Below are 23,315 nucleotides of genomic sequence, written 5' to 3'. Positions count from 1 at the left end.
CCAGAGGAGGCACCTGAGGGCAGGTGTCAGCTGGGCCGAGGGGGCAGGGTTTCCTGGGCAGAGGACCTGACCTGTGCAAAGGCCTGGGGCTCCCCAGAGGTCTTGCCCAGGAAGCCCAGGGGTCTCTCTGCCTTTTCAGAAGGATGGACTCTGTTTATGTGTCAGAGGCCACCCCTGCTACCTCCCTTGGGCAGGATATGACCACAGAATGTGGCTTGAATGGTGGAAGCTGGGCAAGATGAATTGTTCCCTCCACGTCCTGGGGAAGGGCCACTGGATAGCCCCTGCTGACCCTGGGTCACCCGCGCTGCCTCTGTCCAGTGGGCCAGGGAGAAAATCGTTAACAGGAGGCTGGCTTCTGGGGCAGGGCAGCTCCCCTTGGGGACCCAGGGTAAGGAGATTGGTTTGACCTCTGGTCGATAAGGTCTCCTGTGAGCAGGAGGAGAGTTGGAGGACAGGGAAGGAGGCTGGAGGCCCGCCCTTGGGGGAGGGGACAAGGCCAGGCTACCTCAGGAAGTCATTCTGGGGAGGTCGAGGGCCATGGGCGGGGGATCTTCAGGACACGTGCCCACCAGGTGTGAACCTCAGGGGGCACCACCCTGAGCATCGGGCTATGAGAGGAGGTGGGTCCCAGGTGTCAGACCCTGGCTGTGAATTGGTCACAGGGGCTGGCCATCGAAAAGAGTGAGAGGGAAGGGTGTGCACCCTTGGTGGGCCAGGCGCCAGGCCCCGCACCCCTGGCTGTGTGGCTAGAAGCAACCGACTTAACTTTCCTGAGCCTTGGTTTCTGCATCTGCTAAGTGGAGGTGATAAGCATTCCCAATGTGCAGGGTTGTCTGGAGGGTCAGCGGCAATAGCGTCTTCCCAGACTGCGTGTGTGCGGAGGTGCCCTGTCTGCAGGGATGGGGGTGTGGTCTGCTTCTATTTCCAGAGAGGCTCTGTCTGCAGGACTTCACTGTGAGCCTCTGAAAGGGCCAGCATTTGCTCTCCTAGTTATTGCCTCCTGAGTACTCGCTCTGTGCTGGGCACTGTTCTAAGACTTTCTGCATTTCGTCTGCGGAGCAGCCTGTGGGGTGGGTGACATTGTCACCCCTCTCATTTTCTAGGGAAGCTGAAGTCCAGAGGGGTTGGTAATTTGCCTAGGGCCCCTTAGCGAGGGAAGGGCACACCCTGGGTTCTGACCCTGGGACCTCCTCCTGATCGTGCTGGTGGGACAAGTGGGGCCCAGCAAAATGGGGCTGGAAGAGGGCCTTTGGAGCCATAACTGGGGCTAATTTTGGCATTGCTTGTTCTGGGACCTCGTCAGCTTAGCTTTGGGGCCTCAGTTTTCTCATCTGTAATGTGGGATAATATTTCCGCCTTGAGGATGATAGTGAAGGATAAATAATGTGGTCCAGCTGGAGTGCCTGTGGGGCCCAGGCTAGCCACAGGGGCCATGTGCAGGTCAGCCTGGGGACAGAGACCCTGGGCTGGGCATGGGATGTAGCAATGAGGAGAACACGGTCCCTGCCCTCAGGAGCTCACGACTGAGAGGTGAGACAGATGCTTGCGCAGCCCTGGTCCCAAGAGCTCTGCAACAGGCTGAGTGGGCCATGCTCTCATGGGAGTGGGGTCCTGCCTGCCCAGCATCCTGTCGGACCTCGTGGGCACACAGAACAAACCAAGAACACTGTCTGGGCTTCAAGAATTGTTCAGCTTTATGGTTAAGATGGGATGGGACAGGCATACATTTAGCAGGGCCTAGGTAAACCTAATTTAATAGTAAATGGAATGACAGGACTCCACATCTTTTCAGTGTTCATTTGTTCATTCATTCATGCATTCAACAAATGTTTTGAGTTTCTGCTGTGCTACATGCTGTGGATAGAGCAGTAAGCAAGAAGGAGACAGCCCCAGCTTTCATGGTACTGCCAATGTAATGTTGGGGGGAGACAGACAAAAACCAGATAAGTAGATGTTATGTCAGGTTGGTCAGTGTTAGAAGGAAAAAACATAGCATGGTAGGTAGAGAGATGGAGAGTGACAGGGTGGGGGCTGCTTCAGAAAAATAGTCAAAGAAGGCCAGTCTCAGGATGTGACACTGAGCAGAGACCCTAATGAAGTAAAGGAGCCAGAATGTAGAAATCTGGGAAAGAACACTGAAGCCAAGGGAAGAGCAAGTGTGAAGGCCCTGAGGCCGGTGTGTGTTTTGTGTTTGGAACGCTCAGTGGCATAATAAGGCAGCCGGTATAAGGTGGGGTGAGGGAGTAGTGAAGGGTGAAGAGGGGGCTCATCCTGAGGACCTTGAGGCTGTGGTAGGGACCTTTGTCTAAACGTGATGGGAAGCCCCGGAGAGTGTGGAGGGGGAGCATTACTCAAGGTGTTTGGATTTGGTGGAAGCCAGACAACCAGGGGGCAATAGTGGGAACAGAAGGCTGGTGAGGAGGTGGCTTCAAGTTGTCCAGGTGAGAGGTCGTGTTCGGGAAGGGAGACTGGAGAGATGCATGTTGGCGTAGCCAGAGACAGCTTCCCGGAGGATGTGGTCAGATGTGAACTAAACCTCTGGGGATATAGGGAGTTTTGGTGGGAGATGCAAAATGAAGTCTTCTCCAAGAGACGCCAGGGGTGTGGGCGAATGCCAGGTGAGGGTGCTTGGTTGTGGAGAGGAGAGCCCCTGGCATCAACTCCTGGGGCACACGTGACAGTGGATTCTGGCCCTTTCCTTCTCAGGGTGACTTGCCAGGCCTTTGTCCTTCCCTGCTGTGCACGCAACCAGCCGTTATATGCCCCCCCTCCTTCTCCCATCTTCATATCGACTTTGATCCTTTACTCCCCACTTGCTCACTTTATTCTCACGGCCACCCTGGAACGTAATCAGGGTAGGGGCTCTGCTTGACTGTTTCACCGAGAAGGAGTCTGTGTGCCCAAAGTCACAGGAGAAACCTCCGCTCTGTACTTCTTGCTTTAATTTGGGGCTTTGGTGGAAAGGCAGAGCAAGCTTTGTTGTCCAGTAGACCGAGGCCTGCTTCTTAGCTTTGCCACTTCTTGGCTGAGCCACCTCGGGCAGCATGCCTCACCTCTCTGAGCCTCGGTTGCCTCATCTGTGAGATGGGGATGGTAACAGAGCAGGTACGGGTCTGCGCCGGGGCCTGGTCCGGAGCCAGCACGGAGCGGGGCCCTGGCTCTCTGCTGTGAAAGTGACTCCCACGTGCAGGGCACCCGGGACTTCCGAGGTAGATCCCTGATGCCGCTCTCCCTGGCCAGGTGCTGGCGGCCGAGGAGAACGTGGACTTCCGCATCCACGTGGAGAACCAGACGCGGGCTCGGGACGATGTGAGCCGTAAGCAGCTGCGGCTGTACCAGCTCTACAGCCGCACCAGCGGGAAGCACATCCAGGTCCTGGGCCGCAGGATCAGTGCCCGCGGCGAGGACGGGGACAAGTATGGTAGGTGCCAGCCCCCTCCTCCCTCACCGTGTGCCTCCCAGCCCTCGGGTTCACATCCCAGGTCTGCCCTGCCCTGGCTGTGTAACCTTGCTCCTGGCACAGCCTCTCTGGCCCTCCCGCACCTCCTCTGCAAACTGCAGGTGCAGTCGTGTCTCTCGGGAGAGCCTTGGGGGGAGTGCTCACCGCTTTGCCGGGAAAGGTCGTGGGTATCCCTGGCTTCCCTGGGCACGGCCTAAAGCCAGGAGCTGCTCCCCACGGCACTGCTTCACCAGCCCCGGGTTCGGGTGCTCAGAGAGGTGGGAGCCTCCAGGGAGTGCTTTCTGGATGCTGCTTGCCGTGCGGAAGTTGGCCTGGTGTGAGTGTGGGTGCACATGGGCACACATGGGTGTGAGCACGGGTACGTGCTCTCCTCCACACCTGTGAGGAATGGTGCTCGTAGCGCTTGGGCTATCTCCCCTTTGACCTGCCCTTGACCCTGAAACCACTCAGCCCTCCTCTGGGGTGTTTGGGAACCATCCCTCACCTCGTGCTGCCTCTGCAAGGGGGCCGGGAGGAATGAGACACCCTGCCTCCCTGCCCACCCCACCCCCCAGCTCATACAGACCCTCAGCAGTGAGAGAAACAGACAGGACTCCACTTTCCCAGAGCCTCGAGAGGATTCTGGGGACCGGTGCTGAGCAAATACTGACCCTGCCCCATGGGTTCTTACCTTCTTTTTTTTTTTAAGATTTTTAAAATTTATTTATTTGAGAGAGAGAGAGAGAACGAGCAGGGGAGAGGCAGAGGGAGAAGCAGACTCCCCGCCGAGCAGGGAGCCCGATGTGGGGCTTGATCCCAGGACCCTGGGATCATGACCTGAGCCGAAGGCAGACACTTAACCGACTGAGCCACCCAGGCGGCCCTGGACCTTGCCTTCTTAAGCCAGGTTCTGGGAGGTGATTCCCAGGGCCCCCCGCCCCCCCACACCTTGGGCAGGGGGAGCTGGGGCTGCGGGTGGCCAAGGCGCGGGGCTGGGGCTGGGGCTGGGGCCCCGGGTATGCACTGTGGGCCTGCCAGCCTGGGCTGTTCTGGGATGATGCCCCGCTTGCCCGCCGGCCCCTTCTCGTTGCAGTCAAGACATGACAAGAAGACAAATAATTTCTTGGACCTTTTATCTTGGACCCCATTCATTTTCCCTCCGCCCCGGGGCAGGACTGACCTCATGGTAGGGCCCAAGTGTGGCAGCTGCGCCGTCACTGGGGGCTGGGGTGGGCCAGGCCGGGCAGGGCTGCGCCGGGCTGGGCTCCCCGACTCCAGGCCAGCTGCCTCCCTTCTCCCTGTGCCATCACTCTTTACAGGCTCCATTCTCCTCCCTCCCTCTCTTTCCCCTTCTTCCCCTCTCAGTCTTGCCACTCCTGCTTTTCTCTCCCTGCTTTTCTCTCGACCCCTCTCTCTCAGTCCTTCTCCCCTCCTTCCTGGTGCTCACCCCTTCCCCTCTGTGTCTGTCCATCCCTCTGTCTGTCTCCCCCCCTCCCCACCATAGCTGTCCTCCCTGCCTCCCTCCCTTGGATCACAGCTTTCCAGTCCCTCCTCCCCATGTCTCCCAGGTCCTCGGGCTGCCTCTGGGGGGGGGGGGGCCCTCTGTCTCTTCGGGCCACCCGCTGTGCTGGGCGGACCCAGGTGGCGCTTTTCCCTGGGATCTGCTGTCCAGTTGCTGCCAGGGAAGGGGCAGCTGGCTGGCCGGGGCCGGGAGGGAGGTGCCCTCCTGGGGAGTCCCCGGAGCTCTTGCTGGCCCCTCCAGGCCTGGTCTGAACCATCTGTCCACGCCCTGAGACAGGAGGTAGGAGCTCAGGAGGGAGAGGAGCCCAAAAAAGGCCACCCCCTCTGTTCGGAAGTCACTTGCCTCTCATTTCCTCTGCCTGAGCCAGACAGAGACTCAGGGGATCACACTTGCTGTGTGACATCAGACAGGCCCTTTGCCTCCTCTGGGCCTCAGTTTCCCATCTGTACAATACAAGGGTTGCATACTAGAGCAGTGCTTCCTAAACATTAACATGCCTGGGAATCACCAAGGGATCTTGTTAAATGTTGATGTTGATTTGATGGGTCTGGGGTGGGGCCTGAGCCCCGCATTTCTAACGCGCGCCCAGATGGTGCGGATGGGCCACACCTCGTGTATCCCGGAACTAGCTCATTTTGGCTTCTCGAGCCCCACAGGCCCCAGATTGAATCTTTCTCTCTCAAGGAATATGTTTATCACTTCTCCAAGCCCCCGCCAGGGCAGCGTGGGGCTTTGCTGGCTGCTGAGGCTGCTTCATTTAAGTGTCGCATTAGAAACGCAGATGAGGCAAAGGGACCCCATCTGTGAGCCCCGGGAGAGGAAGTGAGACAATGGAGCCAATTGAGGCTTCCAATCTAGATAATCAATACAAATATTATTGGGAGGGTGATTTATGTGGCCAAGCCAGCCTGGAGGATGGGGCTGCGGTAGGGGCCTGCCCTGCCTGTGGGGGATGGGCAGCCAGTAGTCTCCAGTCAGGCCAGGCGCCCCACCTCAGGCAGTGGACAGTCCCTCCTTCTCAGGACTCTGTGCAGCTGAAAGAATGATGCAGTCTGAGACTTGCATTCATATGCAGCTATAATGCAGTCTGGGAACCTCAGCAAACACCAAGTATAAACAGGGGCCCCAGAAACATCTGGAATCTGGAATCCCGACAGACACTCGGATTCTCAGATTCAATGGCATCCTGAGGTGTTAGACTCAGGGCAGGCACAAGGCACGGGCCCACTTTAGTCTGGGGCTGGCCCAGGAGCTCTTGGCTTGCTTTACATCTTTACATCCAGGAGCAGTCTTTGGTGAGATCTGAATAGATGTAAATCACACCCTGCTCTTCTGCAAGAGGATCTCCCCAGGGCTCCCCAAAGCTTTCCCCCCAAGCACTCTAAGGTGCCTGAAGGTGGGCCAGGTGCTGGAGGGACAAGCGTGCTAGTCAGGAAGCTGAGGGTTTCGGGAAGGGGACAGCTGATGAGCCGGGTAGGGCCACCCTGCCCACCTAGGATGCTTACATCTGGCCCTCCTGCCCTTGGCCCTGGCCACCTGTGTCGTGTAGGCAGTGGCTCTGTTGCAGAAACAGCACCAGGAGGCAGGACACCTCGTTTTTTGTTGCCGCTCTGCCACTGAGCAGCCTTCGGAGCTTGGGGCAAGCATGTCTGGCTCTGGGCTTAGTTTCTTCCTCTGCCAAGTGAGGATGAGAAAGGCCCGCTTGACTTGCCTCTAAGATTGATGCATTTGAGCCCGGGGTGTGGAGGCATTAGGTCCTCCTGGCTGCAAGGGGCCGGGCTGCCAGTGACAGAGGTGGAGTTTTAGAGGAGGAGGCTGGATTGGGGGGGGGGGGGGCACAAACTGAGTTTGCCTTCAGGGAGTGGGGAGGGACCCCGGTGGTGGGAATGGCGGTGTGGGGGCAACTCTGCTTTTATAAGCAGTGTGACTGGATATTCTTTCCTGTTTTCATTTGAAAAAAGGGTTTTCTACTTCAGAAAATAAAAAGATAAGAAAGCCCCCAAACTCAGTGTTTTGTAGTAGGCCAGCCTCCCAGGACTGTGCCCAGAATTGCCCCCAGGCAGGCCACTGGAGGGGCTGTGTCAGCCAGGAAGTTGATCTTTTGAGGGGATGAGAATGTAGACTCCGAATTCGACAAGATTTGAACCCAGCTCCATCACTTGCGGGCTAGAGATCTCGGATCTGAGTTAGCCTTTCTGATCCTCTTTGCTCTTCTGTGAAATGGGGTAATGGAAATGAGAGCATCTCTTATGCTCACAGATTGTATGATTATTAAAGCAAAAAATTATGAATACTAACTACTTGAACTCACTGCTGTTGTATGGGTGTGTGGGGGGGTACTCGCATGGGCTCTGGTAGAGGTTCCCCTCTCAGGAACTGATTCCTGGGGCTCCCAGAAGGGGCCAGGTCTCTCTCGCATCCGTGGGGCCCTGGTATGTCAGCTGCAGGCCTAAGAGGCTTCTTCGCCATGATTCCAAGCAGCAGGTCGGCCTGCTCTGGCTCCTGTTGGGCCCGAGGAGGCAGGGTCTTTGGACCTTCTTGCTGGGTGTAGTCTGATCTTTTCTCAGTTTGAGCTGGGGTCCCTAACTCACTCGGCACAGAATTATTGAGCCCTGGGGATACAGTGGTGAGACACACTTGGTCCTAGCCCTCACGCTGCTCCCAGGCCAGAGACCCTGCTCCATCTCAGGGGCTGACTCTGAGTAGGAAGAATCTAGTTCTCTAACTCCAGTGTGACCTGGGGTCCTTCTCATTCCCTCCCTGAGCCTGGGCTTCCTCACCATTCATGGGGGGCTGGGTGAGGGGTGTGGATTTAGCACTCCGCTGGCTTCCTCGAGAGCTCAGGCATGGATTCGTCTGTGATTCCAGCTGTGGTACTGCTGTGTGGGGTCAGGAGGAGTCAGCCCATCCCAGCATGGACCTGCACCTTCCTGCTCAGCCTTGCCCTCCTGAAAACATGAGCTCCTTGAAAGTAGTGGCCCTTTTGCATGTCCCCATGTCCAGTACAAGGCTTGGCAGAAAGCAGGTCTGCACTTAAATGTTGCTGGGTAAATGAATAAAATAATTACGGGGTAACTGCAAGCATGATCTGGGACTGACTTGTGTGGCTCAGGCAGGAAGGTGTGTGGGGCATTCCAGACCTTTTGCTGAGCAGATGACAAGAGTGAGGGGAGTCCTCTGGTCCCATTTCCCTCATCCTGGTACCTGCTGGAGGGCTGTGTTTGAATAAGGAGCAAGGGCTGGTGTGGCTGATGCTGCAGAGACCCCCTACTCTCTGAGTCAAATGCCCATAGTCCATATAGCAGTCTAAAATGTGAGACTGTGTCACTTCACTCTCAAAGGCGCTTGTCTCTCTTGAGAATTAAATCCCAATTCTTGGATCAGCCCAGAATGGCCTGGCTCTTGATTACCACTCCAGGCTCGCCTCACTGCCTCTTCCTTGCCCACTCGGCTCGAGCCCCACCCACCAGCCAACAGGCCAGGTGTGCTCCTGGCTAAGGGCCTTCTTTGCATTTGCTGTTCCCTCAACCTGAGGATGCTGTTCTCCCAGATATCCTCATGGCTTGCTCCCTCATTTCACTCAGGCTTCTGTTCAATTTTCTCCTTACCAGAGACTTGCTGTCTCTGTCTCCTCAAGGACATATTTTTCTTCCTAGCATTTATTGCTACTAGGTATTCTATTACATATTTAGCCTTTTGCTCTCTGTCTCCCCCGTTATAATGCAAACTCCTTGAGGGTAGAGGGCTTTTGTCTATTTTGTTCGCTGCTGTATCACCATGCACAGAGCCAGCCACAAGCAGGTGCTCAATATATGCTTGATGAGCCATGTGTGTGTCTGGGAGCGCTCCCCCTGGGGCAGGTGCCTGGCCCAGAGCTCAGGCACACAAATTGGTGCTCCCTGCCTCTTCTTCTCCCAACCTCTCGTCCTCCCTTCCATCCTTCCAGCCTCCAGCTCTGCATCATGCAGTGCGGGTATAGCGAGCAACAGACCTGGCTTCCCCTAGGGCCCTTGCAGCTGGGAAGAGGCATCAAAACCGCTGCCCTTTGAGCTCATGTCCCATAACTTCTGTCCCCAGTGAGGAGTGGTCACCCACACCTCGCTGACTCTGCAGCTGAAATAGCCACACTAGAGCTATGGCTAGGATTAAATATAGCTCCTGATCAATCCTATTGATTTTTTCCCTCTTCCTTTCCAGCAAGCCCACGTGGGCTGCAAACCTCCTTGGGGGACTTTAGGGAGAAGGGAACTTTGGGAGAAAGGCTGTGTGTGTGTGTGTGTGTGTGTGTGTGTGTGTGTGTGTGTGTGGACAGTGATGTAGAAACATCTCCAGAAAGCATTCCTTCTCCCCGCCCCTTCCTCTCCACCTGGTCCACCTTCAGAGGGACGAAGGGAGGATTGATTTGCTCTGACCTTCCCGTGCCTTTGGTGGCAAGGACATTTCCTCGCTGGAGGACACCTGGAGAGTGACCAGGCATGCAGTCAGCCCTGGAGCCCTAGTGGCCCGCCAGCTGCTGGTCATCTCACACAGGGCCCTGGGGGGGTCCTGGCTCCCACACTGCTCCTGTAGGTCTTGGCGGGGGGTTGGTGAGGCTGAGGCTCGGGGGGAAAAGAAACCCCCCTTCTCCAGCTTTGTTCTCTCGGGCTTCCTCTCTTTGGTTCCTGTCTCCTGTGTCTCTCTTTGCACTGTGTCTCTGGTTTTTGGCTGCCTCTCTGTGTCTTTCCCTGCTGTTGCCTATGCTTCAAACCAAAAGTCTTCAAAGGGAGGCCCTGGATCACATGCTGGGAGGCCCAGGTAGGGAGTCACACTGGAGTCAGTCAATCAGTTCAGTCAGTCAATGTCACTTCCCTTTTCCCCGCCGTGGCTGGCCTGCAGGATATCTGTCCCCTTCTGCCTACCTCGGAATCTCTGTCTTTCTCAGACTAGCTCTGGAGTTACTCAGCCAGTGTTCAAATCTCAGCCCTACTCTGTGGCTCTGGGCATGTAACTTATCTGCTCAGTGCCTCAGTTTCTTCATCTATAAAATAGGTGTTATAGTCCTTACCTCATAGGATTGTGAGCATCTAATGAGGCACTGCACATTCAGACTAAGCACTGTGCCTACAGATGGTAAATTCTCAAATAAGTATTTGTTGGGACCTTTAAATTATCATTGTTATTTCAAGCATTTAAAAAAAAATAGGGAAGGAAAAAGGCAGCACGCGTTTTTTATAGAAAGGGCACTGTGGGCATCTCTACCAATAGTCCCTCTGCATCAAGAAAGTGAGGTCAAAGCAAAGACCTTCCCTGCCTTTGGTGTTTACTCGCCTGCTCCTCCAGGGAAGGGACCAAGGCAGAGGGAAGGTAAAGGGAGCGGCGGACAAGGTAAGACCAAGACTCCTGGGCTAGGCTGCCTGGGTTTTGACTCCATCACCGCGTAACTTGGGGACTCAGTTTTCTCACCTGTCACATGGGGATAATAATAACCGTTCTCACCTTGTGGGATTATTGTGAGGATATTTTGAGTGACAGGATGCGTATAGTGCCCACTACATCATAAGCTCTAAATAAATGGAGATTACTGATAATATTTCTAGAGGGGCAGAACTGAAAGGGGCCTTGGGGATCACCTGGGCCTGGCCTGGAGAGGAAAACGGTTTTCCCCTTTGTCACATGGCAAGTCGGAAGATGTGGTAATAATCCTGAGGCTGGGGACAGGTGGGTGGGAGCTCAGAGTTCTAGTGAGTGGAAGGAGTAGCACCGGCCAGTGGGGAGCGGAGTGGCCGAGGGCGTTGGCCGTGGAGTCAGACTGGGTCCTCACATCTGCCCTGCTTTGACCAGCTGTGTGCCCTTGGGCAAGTCCCTTTACCTCCCTGAATCTTGTTTTCTTTAACTCTTACCTTAAATAGTGTTACTCATATCTACCTCACAAAGCCATTTATGCATTTACTAAAATTTACTTGTTGATCATTTCCTGTGAGCCAGATATGGGCGAGGCTCTAGAAATCACAGTGGTGTATAAGACAGATAAGGCCCTGCTGTAGTGGAGCTTACCTTCTGGTGGAGAGAGACAGATAAAAAAAAAAAAAAAAAAAAGATAGCAACTAAGACCATCTGGAGAAGAGCTCTGAGGAAAATGGAGCAGGGGTGGGTAGAGCTGGACTGGGGAGGGCGGTAAGACATTGGACGGTGTAGCCAGGAAAGGCCTCTCTGAGGAGTTGACATTTGAGTAGCAACCTAAGAGAAGAGAAGCCTCTATGGGAAGCTCTAGGCAAGGCAGCCTCCGGGTAGAGGGAATAGCAAGGGCAAAGGCTCTGAGGCAGGAGTGTGCGTGGTGTGTCAGAGAGGAACAGCAAAGAGGCTTGTTGGCCGGAGGGCTGTGAGTGAGGGTGGGATGTAGGAAGGATCAGTAGGGGCTGGAGCATGTGCACCATCTGGGTCCCCATGAAGAGGCTAGATTTTATTTGGGTTGGAGATCCCTAGGAGGCTTTTAGCAGGAAAGAGATAAAATTGATTTTATATTTTTAAAGGATCTCTCTGGCAGAGAGAGGAGGCTGCTGAGTTGTGCAGTCTGGAGGGGATGCCTAGAGAGGAGGTCTGATGAGGAGTGGAGCCAGATAACTTCCCAGACTCCTCCTGCCTGACCTGGTACAGGCCTTGAGAATGGAACTGAGCCCAGCTGAGGTTTCTAAGCTCCTGAGAGTTGCATGTTGGGGGCTTGGGTCATGAGCAGGGGGGCCATGATGCTGTGGACGAAGTAGGCTGTGGAGCAAACCTGGCCTGGGTGGGGGGGCGGTCTCTCTCCATCTCTCTCCATCTCTCTCTCTCTCTCTTTTTCTCTCTCTTTCTGAGAACTGCTGCCGCTATTACTCCCCGCAGACTTTACATAATTCTGGCCCGGCTCCCTCCTCATTATGTCATGCACCCAAGTGGAGTCTAGGTCACTGCAAGGCCTGCTGCAGTCGGGAAGAACAGACTCCCCGGCATGGCATCTGGAGCAGACCTTCCCCATGCTGGGGTGAGGGCAGCTATCTGTGGTAGGCTGTGACTGATGAGCATTGCGGGATTGGCGGGGGGCAGAGGACTACATCTCCCCAGAGTTGGGGGCCCTCCCCTAATGCCCAGGCCCCAGCAGAAAATTAGGCAGACCTGATGGCAGCCCCTCCTGCTGGGTTGCTTCTCTGAACCTCAGTTTCCTAAACTATAAAATGGGGACAAAATCACCCAAGCTCAAGGTGAAGTATAAATTTCAGTGGGCTCACGTTGGAGCCAGAATGGTAGGAACTGTTCTGGGGACAGAGGTCCAGGCATATGGTGGGAGAGGGACAGGCTTCCCCTCAGACTCACTTGGGGTTTCTTGGGCCATAGTCCTGGGGTCTGAGCCCCTTTCTATAGTCTCCCATCCTTACCCCTCTCCTAGGCTCTGTCCCAATCCCAGAGCGAATCAGAATAGGGGTGAGCCTCCCCTTCCCCCTTGCACAGATCAGGAGATTGAGGCTGGGGGGAGGTGGCGTGCCTGGCTCAAGGTCACACAGCCCAGCATGAAATGGAATCAGACCCCATAAGTCCCAGCCCAAAGCATGTTCTGATGCACTTCGCAGGGTGGGATGCCTGTGACCCTGGAGGATGCTGAAGAAGTTCAGGTCAGAAGGCATGCCTGGGAAGACAAGTTTGGCTCTACCTCTGCCCTTTTACACACATCTGATTTTTTCCCCACTATGCTGTGTGTGTGTGTGTGTGTGTGTGTGTGTGTGTGTGTGTGTAGGGGAAAAGGATTTAGTTTTGCAGTTATTACAAAACTTAATACAATAGTTACTTCCCTCACCTGGCCTCTGAGAACAGGTGCTAGGTCCTTTCTGCCTCCTTTTGTGGAATCCTCACAATACCTTTTGAAGATTAAGGATGATTATACCCATTTTACAGGTGAGGAAACTGAGGCCCAAGAACACATGGTTGGCAAGTGGAGCCGAGATTTCATTCCCAGATCTGCGCGTTCCAAAGCTCTCATGTGCTGTCTTCCTCACCCCCCTGGGATGGGGGACACTCCCGAACCCCATGACCTCCGTCCTGTGTGGTGCCTGAGCATTTCGAGGAGACACAGAAAGCAAGCCCCAGGCTGCTCTGATGTTTGGCCCTGGGTTCCCAGGGAGAGTTACAGGGAGTTTGAATTAAAGGGGAGCAGGGAGGATGCGGGGCTTGTAACCCCCTATCTCACTGTTGCTTAATTTTCTTGACTGTGTTTACTAGGGATGGGGGAAGGTGGAGAGAAGAATGTGCCTCCCCCTCCCTCCCTGTTTCTAGAATTACTAAATTCTTGTTAGATCTTTAAATTTTATGTAAATTCTTCTTATTTTCCTTGGAAAGGTGGGGTATCATATTTTAATTAGTAGTGGTGTCAAAGGAAGGCTAGATTAATTATTGGAAATCCTGAGTTCCAGATGGTTTTAATTTTCACAGCAGGGCACCAGGGTATATATTTTTAATTTTTTTTTATTAAAATCATACCTAGTGTATTTTAGGGGCACCGAGGTACACGCTTTGTGGCTCCAAGGATGCCCTATTTAGGGCTATGATTTTTGTTATGGAGAAGCAAGTAAGTCCCTTGTCACTGAAATTAAAAGTTTGTGGGTGAGGGAGGGGCAGGTGCTGGGAAGCAAAGGGTCAGAGATGGGAGGGTGAGAATGGGGGAGTCATAGGCAAGCGGTGGGAGGGGGTGTTGGGGAGGGAACCAGGCATAGGAACTCAAGGCCAGAGAGGAGAGAGAGCTCAGAGAGTGTGTGTGGCCTACTAAAGTCACACAGCACCTTACTGGGGAGAAAAAGTGGATTGGCAGAGGGACGGCGATTAGGCACAGCATGCCTAATCAAGGGACAGTCACCCTTTGACAATGACACCCTTGCTCAGTCAGGGCTTTGGGGGATCAGCTCTGGACACCACCCTCTCCTAAGGGAGGTTCTATGGAGAGTGGGTCATTTAGTGTGGGGTCTCCTACTTCGAACCAGGGAATATTGGGTCCTGATTGGGACTTATGGGCTCCTGGAAGTTCGCTATGTTTCAGCCTCGGTGGCCTTGAATGAGCAAAGTAGAATATTCTGAAGATAGCCTCCATTCCCGGGGCCTTAAACCTCCCCTCTCTGGGCCTTCCCCACTTTAAGTTACAAAGGTGTGGCGTGGGGAGGGGACATAGAAGGGGTTCTACATGTTTGCCCTGGAGGGCGGGGCCTTTGACCTAAATTTTGGAGGAAGTGGCTTGATATCCCCCAAGGCAGGGTGTGAGCATGCCCGTGCAAACTCGCATGCGTTTTTCTGTGCCCTCATTCTAGAGACTGCTACTTCTCTGGGGTTATTGGTGGCTGTGTGTCCTGTTCCGGGAACAGAGATGAGGGGCTGGTGGGGTGGGTGAGGGGAGAACACACTGATCTTTAGCCACAAGGGGCAGAACAACCCTCCAACTGGCGCCGTGTAGGTCCCAAGTGGAGTCAAAGAGAGGCTGGGGGTGGAGAACACAGGACGGAAGGCTTCTCTGGCTACCTAAGGGGCAGGGTGCCCCAATGAGACCTGTTCAAAGCCTCCCCCATGCCCAATGTTGGAGCAGTGAGGGGGTCCAGGGACAGGGTCAGAGATCATGTCGCTGAGCCTTTCAGCCAAACCATTGCCCCTGGTAAAAAAAATGTGTCTTGTTCTCCTTCTGCCTTTCGAAGCCCAGCTCCTAGTGGAGACAGACACCTTCGGTAGTCAAGTCCGGATCAAGGGCAAGGAGACGGAATTCTACCTGTGTATGAACCGGAAAGGCAAGCTCGTGGGGAAGGTGAGTGATGGTCTGGAATTCCCAGGGTATTCGGGAGGGTTCCCCCTGGTAACACTGGGTAGCTGGAACAGGGTGTTCAGGGCCTTGTCAGCCCCAAATGGAAAACAAGCCCGGTGAGTGTGTGTGTGTGTGTGTGTGTGTGTGTGTGAGAGAGAGAGAGAGAGAGAGAGAGAGAGGGAGATTCTGACTGTAATCTCTTCCTTTAGCCCCTTCTCTGCCCCCACATCACAGCCTGCCAGGCTGAGGTATCCATGGCCATGACCTTGGGGAGGTCTGATCTCTCCTGCTGGATGTGGACCCCCAGGGACTCAGGGGCTCCCTGCCTGCGTGTGTCTGCTGACTGAGAACAGGGAAGTGGCAGGCCGAGGGCTGGGGCCGCAGCATTGGTTGAACAATCGCCAGGGCTTTGCAGAGAAGCCTGGACCACGCTGCCTCCTCAGCGCTGGGCCTCATGGTTCTAGCATTTCAGGAAGATTTTGTTACTTTGGAATAGGCAACAGAGCTGCATGTAACAAATTAGGGTGGCGTGTGGGTATGGGGGGTGGACCCACATGCCTGGGGCTCTGAGTTTCCACGGGTGCTTCTTGGTGTCCCCCTTTTTTCCTGGGTGTGCCTGTTTGTGAAGTTCATACACTTGCTTCCTTTGGGTGCTCCAGGGGAAGGTGTTACTGGCAAGTAGCTACCTGGTGCTCAGGCCCTGTGTTCTCTTCCCTTTGCCGGGCCCCTACTCACCCCCATATCTAACTTGTAAAATGGTTCTGTTGGGCAGGTGGAGTGCGGGGTGCAGGGTAGATCCTGATTCTGAGGAGGATGGCTCTTCCTGCTCATGTGCAAGGCCCTGGCTGGTGATTTGCATTTATTACACGGTCTTGGGAGGAGGAAGCAGGGCCCCGATTCCCGTTTTAAGCCATGGTTTTGTTTTCCTGAATCCCCCAAATCTTCTCCCTCTTCCCCTCCTCCACGCCCTAGTGGCTGGGGAGAGTGCAACAGGCCAGGGAGTTGAGCCAGGGTGCCGTTGCTTCTTATTTGTTAACAATAACACTACCAGTAGCTTCTGCTAATTGAGCACCTACTTCTGCCAGGCACTGTGCAAAAATGCTCCCAAATAATCCCATGAGGTCGCTACCACTACCATCCCCATTTCGCAGAGGAGAAAGCTGAGGCTTGGCGCCGTCCGAGGCACTTGTCCCAGGTCCCACACTAGAGCGGCGCGGGATCCCAAGCCCGGTCTGGAAGGCAGAGGTTCCTGCCGCACTGCCCTCACCAACTGAAGCTTCTGCTCGGGGAGCACAAGAATAGTAATCCGCAGAGCGTGGCTCCGGGATGCCGAGGAGTGGTTTTAATTAGTGATTCACTTTCCGCGTCCCGGGGCGGCCGGCCGGCGAGGGGATCGGGGCAGGGGCGGCGGGCGGGCCGGGCGCCGGGTCCCCTGGCCTGGCCGTGCGTTTCCTGTGGCGGCGCGGCCCGGCCCCGCGTCAGGCGCTTTGTTCTCCTGCCCGCCCGGGCCGCCTCCCAGGCCCAACCTGCCTGCGGCTGGACGCTCGGCTTCCTTGCCTCGCGGCTTGCAGGGGGGGCGCGCGGCAGCCCGCAGTGCCCGGTGCCCGCGAGCCCCTCCCTCCGGTCTGCGCGCTTCCCGGCAGCTTGACCCCAGGGGGGCCGCGCTGGGGTCAAAAGAGCAGCCCCGCTCCCCGCCGCCGGCCGCCCACCGCCCGCCCGCCCGCCGGCTGGCCGCTGAGTCACCGCTTCCACAGGAGCCGGCTCCGATTTCCTGCCCCCTCGCCCTCTCTCCCGTCATTAATATTGGGGACGGTTCAGCTGGCGCTGGCTCGGCCAGGCTCGGCGCAACCCGGGGAGGGCCCCCTCCTTCCCGCACCGCCTCGCGGCAGCCCCCCCCATCCCCGTACAGGCGCGCCCGTCTTCTGGGCTGGCCCCCAAATCCACCTGCCCCAGGATGGCCCTGGGCAGGCCCCCTGTTGCCCTCCGCCTAGCCCAGCTCCCCTCACTGTCTCTGGCCCTGGTAGCTAGAAGCCACAGTCTCTTGGGGTGCTGTTTCATCACAGCCTCCTAGGCAGTCAGGCCCCAGGGTCCTGGGGTTACCCTTGCATTGTTCTTCATTGCTGCCACTGCCTCTGTTGTGGCTTTGTCCTTTCACTGGAACTGTTGCCCCAGCTGCCTCAGGAGTCCCAGCCTCAGGCTTTTGCCTTTGCCCACTACCCACCATCAGCTTCCTAAAGCGCATCCCCTGTCTTCCACCCCCAACCCATCTCAGAACCCATCCGTGGGTCCACACCATCTACCAACTACCAGAGAAAGGCCACACTCCCTGAGGAGACCCACAAGGCCCTGGGGAGCGTCCCTGGCCTCACAGCCCTGCCACCCATCCTTGGGTTCCTTAAGCCCTCGACACGTGGCACTGCCAACTGCCGATCCCTGGGTGGGGCGTTAGGGCTTTGTACATGCTGATCGCCCCTCCCTCTGCCCATCTGCCCTAAGTCCTGCGCAGCCTTCAACAGCTTCTGGCCTCCCCCACCCCTCATACAGCACACCCGCCCTGGAGCCCACAGTCCCTCACACGGTCCTCTGTTGCCTGTCGCTAACCCGAGTTGTCACTGTTTGTCCGTGTGCCTACATCTCGCAACTTGACTGAGGGCTCACGGAGGTTTGATTGTGGATCCATCCATCCATGCTCTGTGTACCGGGCCACAGAGCTGCAGAAGCACCAAAGAAGTAGAAAAATGGTTCTTGATTTCTGAGGATTGTCTTAACCCACAGCCAAAATTATTCATGTCAGGCCAGGGCGTCAAGTGCCCTAACTGCTGAGCCTCGGTGTCCTCATCTGTACAATGGCGATGATAATGCTGGCATCTGGTGGGCACTTGATAAATATGCAGTCACTTCCTCTTTGAAGCCAGGCCACAAAGTTACTCCTTCACCTGTGGAAACCCTTGACACGGTCAGCTCAGGCTCTGACTCCTTTGCAGGGGCCTAACAGGTTAGCTTTCTTGGGTGCTCTTGACCTGGGTGCCCAGCCTTGCACCTCTTTGGCCCTCCATGCATCGAACCCCCAACAGAGCCTTTTCAGATGTTCTGGGCCCCTGTCTGTAGCTCTCCTGTACTATAACAATCATATACCAACGCTCTGCCCCGCGTCCCTGCATGCTCAGGTAGCCCCCTTCCCTTTACCATCTTTCTGGACCCCACATCTCTCTGGCCCAGGAGGAAATACATCCTTTCATTCCATAAACACTTGTTGAGTATGGAGCACTATGTGCTAGGCATCCACCCCTCCCAATCTCTGAGGATTCAACCCAGATTGATGATTTTCTGATCTGCCCCCACCTGAGTGATCACTGGTAAGCCCTCTTGGGGCAGCACAGGGCCACCCCAGACCTTTCAGGGCAGAGGAGTCTCCTGCCCACCACCACACCTTTGGGAAGACTGCTTTGGTTGTAAATGACTGAAGCCCAACTCAAAATGCCTTAAGCGAAAAAAGGAATTTTTTGGCTCACATAACTACAAATGTCCAGGGGGTAGTTCTAGTTTCAAGTAAGACGGGATCTAGGGGCCAGATGATGTCATCAGGATTCAGTCTTCAGATCAAATAGAGGGAATAGGACTCCAGTGTGGAAAGGAGGAGGTTGGAGGTTGGAGGTGGGGTTGGAGGTGGGGGAGAGATGCTCAAATTCTACTTAATCACCGAAGTTCTGCGATGGGATATTCACTCACTCTTAAATACTGATGATCTGCCTTGCCCGAACCCATTGCGTCAACATTTTTGGGGGTGAGGCCCAAGCACAGGTGTTTTTTTTTAATCATTGCAGGCAATAAGCAGGGTCATAGAGGTAGTCAGGAACAGAGGTGAGGGTCAAGGCCAGGTGTGGTCTGCCAGTAGCTTCAGATCTGCTGTGTCTGAGCTCATGGGCGAGGTGGGGGGGAGTGTCCTGTGACCATCACGGGTACCATGGATCCTCCCAAGGGGCTCCCGAGCTCTGGGGTGCTGGGAATTTTAGCCCTCGTAAGTACACCTGGACACATACAAACACAGTGCCAGGCACTCTGCTTTCTCCTTGCATGTCTGAGACCTTGCTTCATGCTGATGGCGGCCGTGTGGGCCTGGGGAGGGGAGGTAGTTTTGACAGACAGTGCCCTGCCCTCTCTTCCACACTCTTTCTCCTCATGGACCTCTCTGGAACTGGACAGAGGAGAAAGGAGCTGCAATGGCAAATGCAGGTAAAAATCTGGCTCTGCGTCTTACAAGTCCCATGACCTTGGGCAAGCCGTTTTGCCCTCTTTGAACTCTGTTTTCTTCTAGCAGGGAGAGTCTACCTGAGCAAGTTCAGAGGATTAAATGTAATAATGCACGTGGAGATGTCGGACCTATAATTGACAAGCAGGAAATGCTGAATGAGCGAGTGAATGAAGGAGTAGGGAGCCTAAGTGGGCCAGGCCGGGAGATCTGGTCCTCTACATGCTGTGTCCCTTTCTCAGCACACCCCCAGGAGGGCCTCCCCTAGCTCCCGACAGTCTCTGGGACACTGGTGAGGGATCCAGAGGGCAACATCCACTTTCTTTTAGAAGAGAGCCTTTTGAGGGGGTCCCTGCCAGCATTTCCATCCCAGAACTCTCCTTTATTCAACCACAAATGCTCTGCGTGCCCGAGACCTGTGCTGAGCCATTAGGGCAACTGACAGGTGGTCCTGACCTCCTGAAGCTCTTGGGCTAATGAGGAGGCAGGGAGGTATAGGATTGCTCTGTTGCGGGGTGGGAGGGGGAATGGGTGCCAAGGGGGAGAGGATGGAGTATGTGAGTCCGATAAAACCTGATGCGTGAATGGAGTCTTAAATGAAGAAGAGGGAGCTGGATGGCAGTGAAGGAAAGCTTCCTGGAGGAGGTGGTTACTGAGCTTGACCTTGAAGGATGAAAGCAGTTTTCCAGGTAGTGGCAGGTAGTCTATGGTGGGGAGCAGCATGGTGTATGGTGTAGGCTTTGTTCAGTTTGCTGTGACTGTTCCATCGAGAGTGACCAAGGGACCTGGACTTAGACTGGATAGGCAGCTTCCAGAATAATCCATGGGGGGCCCAGAGACCACTGCCCTCTACCTGCCTTGTACATATGTCCCACTTCCCTCACAAGAGTCCCTCACGGCTCAGCCCCTGCCAGACACTGCCCTCTGGGTCCCACATGCCTCCCAGTCCCACCCGGTGCCTGCTCTGTAGCCTCCTCGAAAGATCTCGGCCTCCAGAGAATGTTTTCTTACCCTGTCTGTCCCTTTCTGCGAAGTTCAGCACTTTGTCTGCAGGGCCCAAGCTTGCCCTCCACTCAAAGGTGAACGTTCTTGGAAGCTCCAGCCTGTTTTCCACTTCAAACAAAAGGCTGGAGCTCGCACCTCAGGCACCACGCACAGCCAGACCGCTGGGCTTCCAACTTGGCTGGGCATCCGTCCGTAACGAGGAGTGGGCCCAGCCTAAATTTGGAGATGTTAGTTGGAAACTCGAGTGCTGCTAATTCAGGCCTTCCAGCTTTGTGTGCTTCTCACTCTTCTACATGGAGCAATTTGGCTGTCTCAGGGAGGAGATTCAGAGCCCTGCCTCCCACCATCCTTTGTCCAGCTCTGATCCGGGGAGGGAGGCCAGAGCCATCTGAACCACCTGCTCTTCGGAAATAATTTAGCAATTTCCTATTGTGTATGGGACTCAAGTAGAGGTATCATTCCTTACCACATTTCTGTGACGCAGGGGTCACTGTCCCGGTTTGGTCAGACGAGGAATCCGACGTCTAGAGAGTGGAATTAACTAGCCTGAGGTCACATAAGGAAGTGTTAGAGTTGATTCAGCTTCTGACTCCAAATCTAGGACTCCTTGCCCGGCATCCCTTGTCTCCTAGGGAGTTCACACATCTGCTGGGGAGCCTGAAGTCTCAGAACCAAAGGCATAGGCTTTGGAGTTTGGCCATGCAAAAACTCTTTATTCTTGGAGGTCCCCACCCCTCTTCACACCAAACATTTAAAATGCACCATATCCCACATTAAATGTGATTTAAATGTAACTGTATTGCAGTGGAGTGGCAATGGCGTAGCTGACTTCATATCAGGTTTTGTGCACGCCTGTAGGGACTCCTTTCTGTTGCAGGTGATAGAAAATAATCTCAACTACTTTAAAGGAAATGAGGTAATGAGCTTCAGATTGTTTGGTCCCGAGCCCAAAGGCTGTGACCAGAACTTGGTTTCTCTCATTCCCTTCCTCTTGGCTTTACTTCCTCTGTGTTGGCCTTATTGTCAGACAGTGTTTCTCCTCATTGTGGTAAAATGGCTGCCTTTGCTTCAGCCTTACGTGTTCCTCAAGTTTAAATCAGCCTATGTTTTGGGGGATTAGACAAGGGTCTTGAGGAGCACTCTGATTGGATGGCTCAGGCCACGTGCCAAGCTCTGCAGCAGTCACAGGAAATAATGTTTCATTGGCCAGGTCTGGGTCTCGTGTTCTAATAGAGTTGAAGCGGAAGCCCCTGGCTATAGCATCCTGAGTGGGGAAGGGATAGATTCCTGAATGACGGTGGGAATTAATTACCTAATTGGCGGGTAGGGAAGGAGGCAGGGGCCAATATGAGAAGTCCACTGCACAGATCCAGGAAGTGAAATTACTGGGGACAAAACTTGGGTCGGGCCCTCTACTCTACTGCCCCAAGCCTCCGCCCCCTGCGCACACCCTGTCCACGTAGCTCTGCCCCTCACACCCACCCTCCTCTTCTCACCTCCTCCTTTTCTCGCCTCCTACAGCCCGATGGCACCAGCAAGGAGTGTGTGTTCATTGAGAAGGTCCTGGAGAACAACTACACAGCCCTGATGTCCGCCAAGTACTCTGGCTGGTACGTGGGCTTCACCAAGAAGGGGCGGCCGCGGAAGGGTCCCAAGACCCGGGAGAACCAGCAGGACGTGCACTTCATGAAGCGCTACCCCAAGGGACAGGCAGAGCTGCAGAAACCCTTCAAGTACACCACGGTGACCAAGAGGTCCCGGCGGATCCGCCCCACGCACCCCGGCTAGGCTGGCCCCACCGCAGCCCCCCAGGCTGCCCCCAGGCCCACACTCACACTCACAGAGAACTGCATCAGAGGAATATTTTTACATGAAAAATTAGGAAGAAGCTCTATTTTTGTACATTGTGTTTAAAAGAAGACAAAAACTGAACCAAAACTCTTCGGGGGGGGGGGGAAGCGATAAGGATTTTATTGTTGACTTGAAACCCCCTGTCTCTGACAAAAGACTCACAAAAAGGGACTGTTGTCAGCGTACAGGTGCTTGTCTCTCTCTAGGAACAGACAACTCTAATCTCGTCCCCAGAGGAGGATTTGAAGGAGGAAAACGACACTCTGAGAAACCAAAGTCCTTTTTCCCAAAGGTTCTGAAAGAAAAAAAAAAAAAAAAAAAAGAAAAGAAAAAGAAAAAAAAAAGAAAAACAAAGAGAAAGTAGTACCTATCCCCAGACTCCCCCTTTCCCAACCCCCTTTCCCTGCCCCAGACTCCAACAAAAATCGCTCTCTGGTTTGCAGTCATTTATTTATTGTCCGCTGCAAGCTGTCCCGAGACACCGCGCAGGGAAGGCGTGCCCCTCGGAATTCTCGGCGCCTCGACTTCCGACGACAGACGGCCTCGTCCAATCAAGTGACCCTGCATTGCTCGCAGTTCTGGAGGATGCTGCTATCGACCTTCCGTGACTCACGTGACCTAGTACACCAATGATAAGGGAATATTTTAAAACCAGCTATATTATATATATTATATATATATAAGCTATTTATTTCACCTCTCTGTATATTGCAGTTTCATGAACCAAGTATTACTGCCTCAACAATTAAAAACAATCGACAAATTATTTAAAAAAACCATGAGGTGAGTGGTGGTGGGGGGGCGGGGCTCAGGCAGGGCGGGCCCCTTTGTGTTTCATTCTTGGTGGTCTGCGCTCTTGGCTCGGAGAGCTGGGGCCTCGCTCATTCATTCGTTCGCTGATTGACACCACCGCGCCTGCTCCGCGCACTGCTCTAGGCACTGAGAACGCAGCTTCAGACCTAGGGATCTTAACTTCCAGACATCCTTGCCCTCAGAGAGATTACATTCCCATGAGTCATTGATTGGATGACTGATTCAGGCATATACGTTCACAAACATTTGCTCGCCATCTCCTGTGTTCTTCCATGCACCGGGTATTTATCAAAAAACACACCAGAAACATGCCAGCCTCCAGGGGACTTCACTTAGTCACCGATTCATTGCCTCGTTCATTCATTTACTGATGGAACCCCTCATTCAACAAATATTTATTAAGCACTTCGCTAAGTGCCAGGGCACTGCTTTAGGTAATGGAAATTCATCAAAGAACGAAACAAACCCAAAATCATGCTGCATGGAGCTTATAGTCTCGGGATTATTGCTTGAGTCATTTGCGGAACCCGCATCTGGGTTTTGCCAGGCACAGGCTGAGCAAGGCGGCACTGGGTCCCCTTCTGTGTCTGGTGGTGGAGGAGTCAGAGGGCCCAGGTCAGGGAGAGACCTGGTGTTTCTCTCCTTAGAC

At 54.5% G+C, this 23,315-nt stretch overlaps 1 protein-coding gene across 1 annotated transcript in view; it reads left to right on the top strand.

Annotated features, from left to right (window-relative positions):
* FGF18 (fibroblast growth factor 18) overlaps window positions 1-21,913 on the top strand; it is a 32,655-nt gene extending 10,742 nt beyond the window's left edge. The window contains exons 3-5 of the mRNA XM_028102794.2: window positions 3,244-3,424; window positions 14,645-14,751; window positions 21,524-21,913. Coding sequence (XP_027958595.1) covers window positions 3,244-3,424; window positions 14,645-14,751; window positions 21,524-21,790 — 555 coding nt within the window. The 3' untranslated portion in view covers window positions 21,791-21,913. The remainder of the gene's footprint in view (window positions 1-3,243; window positions 3,425-14,644; window positions 14,752-21,523) is intronic.
* Window positions 21,914-23,315: the final 1,402 nt, after the last annotated feature.

This window comes from Eumetopias jubatus, unplaced genomic scaffold (genome assembly GCF_037043125.1).
Source record: "Eumetopias jubatus isolate StellerSeaLion01/CBP00866 unplaced genomic scaffold, mEumJub1_p1.0 scaffold_5, whole genome shotgun sequence".
Lineage (NCBI taxonomy): Eukaryota > Metazoa > Chordata > Mammalia > Carnivora > Otariidae > Eumetopias > Eumetopias jubatus.
Note: the sequence above shows the minus strand (reverse complement) of the source record. Positions and strands in the feature narration are given on the sequence as shown.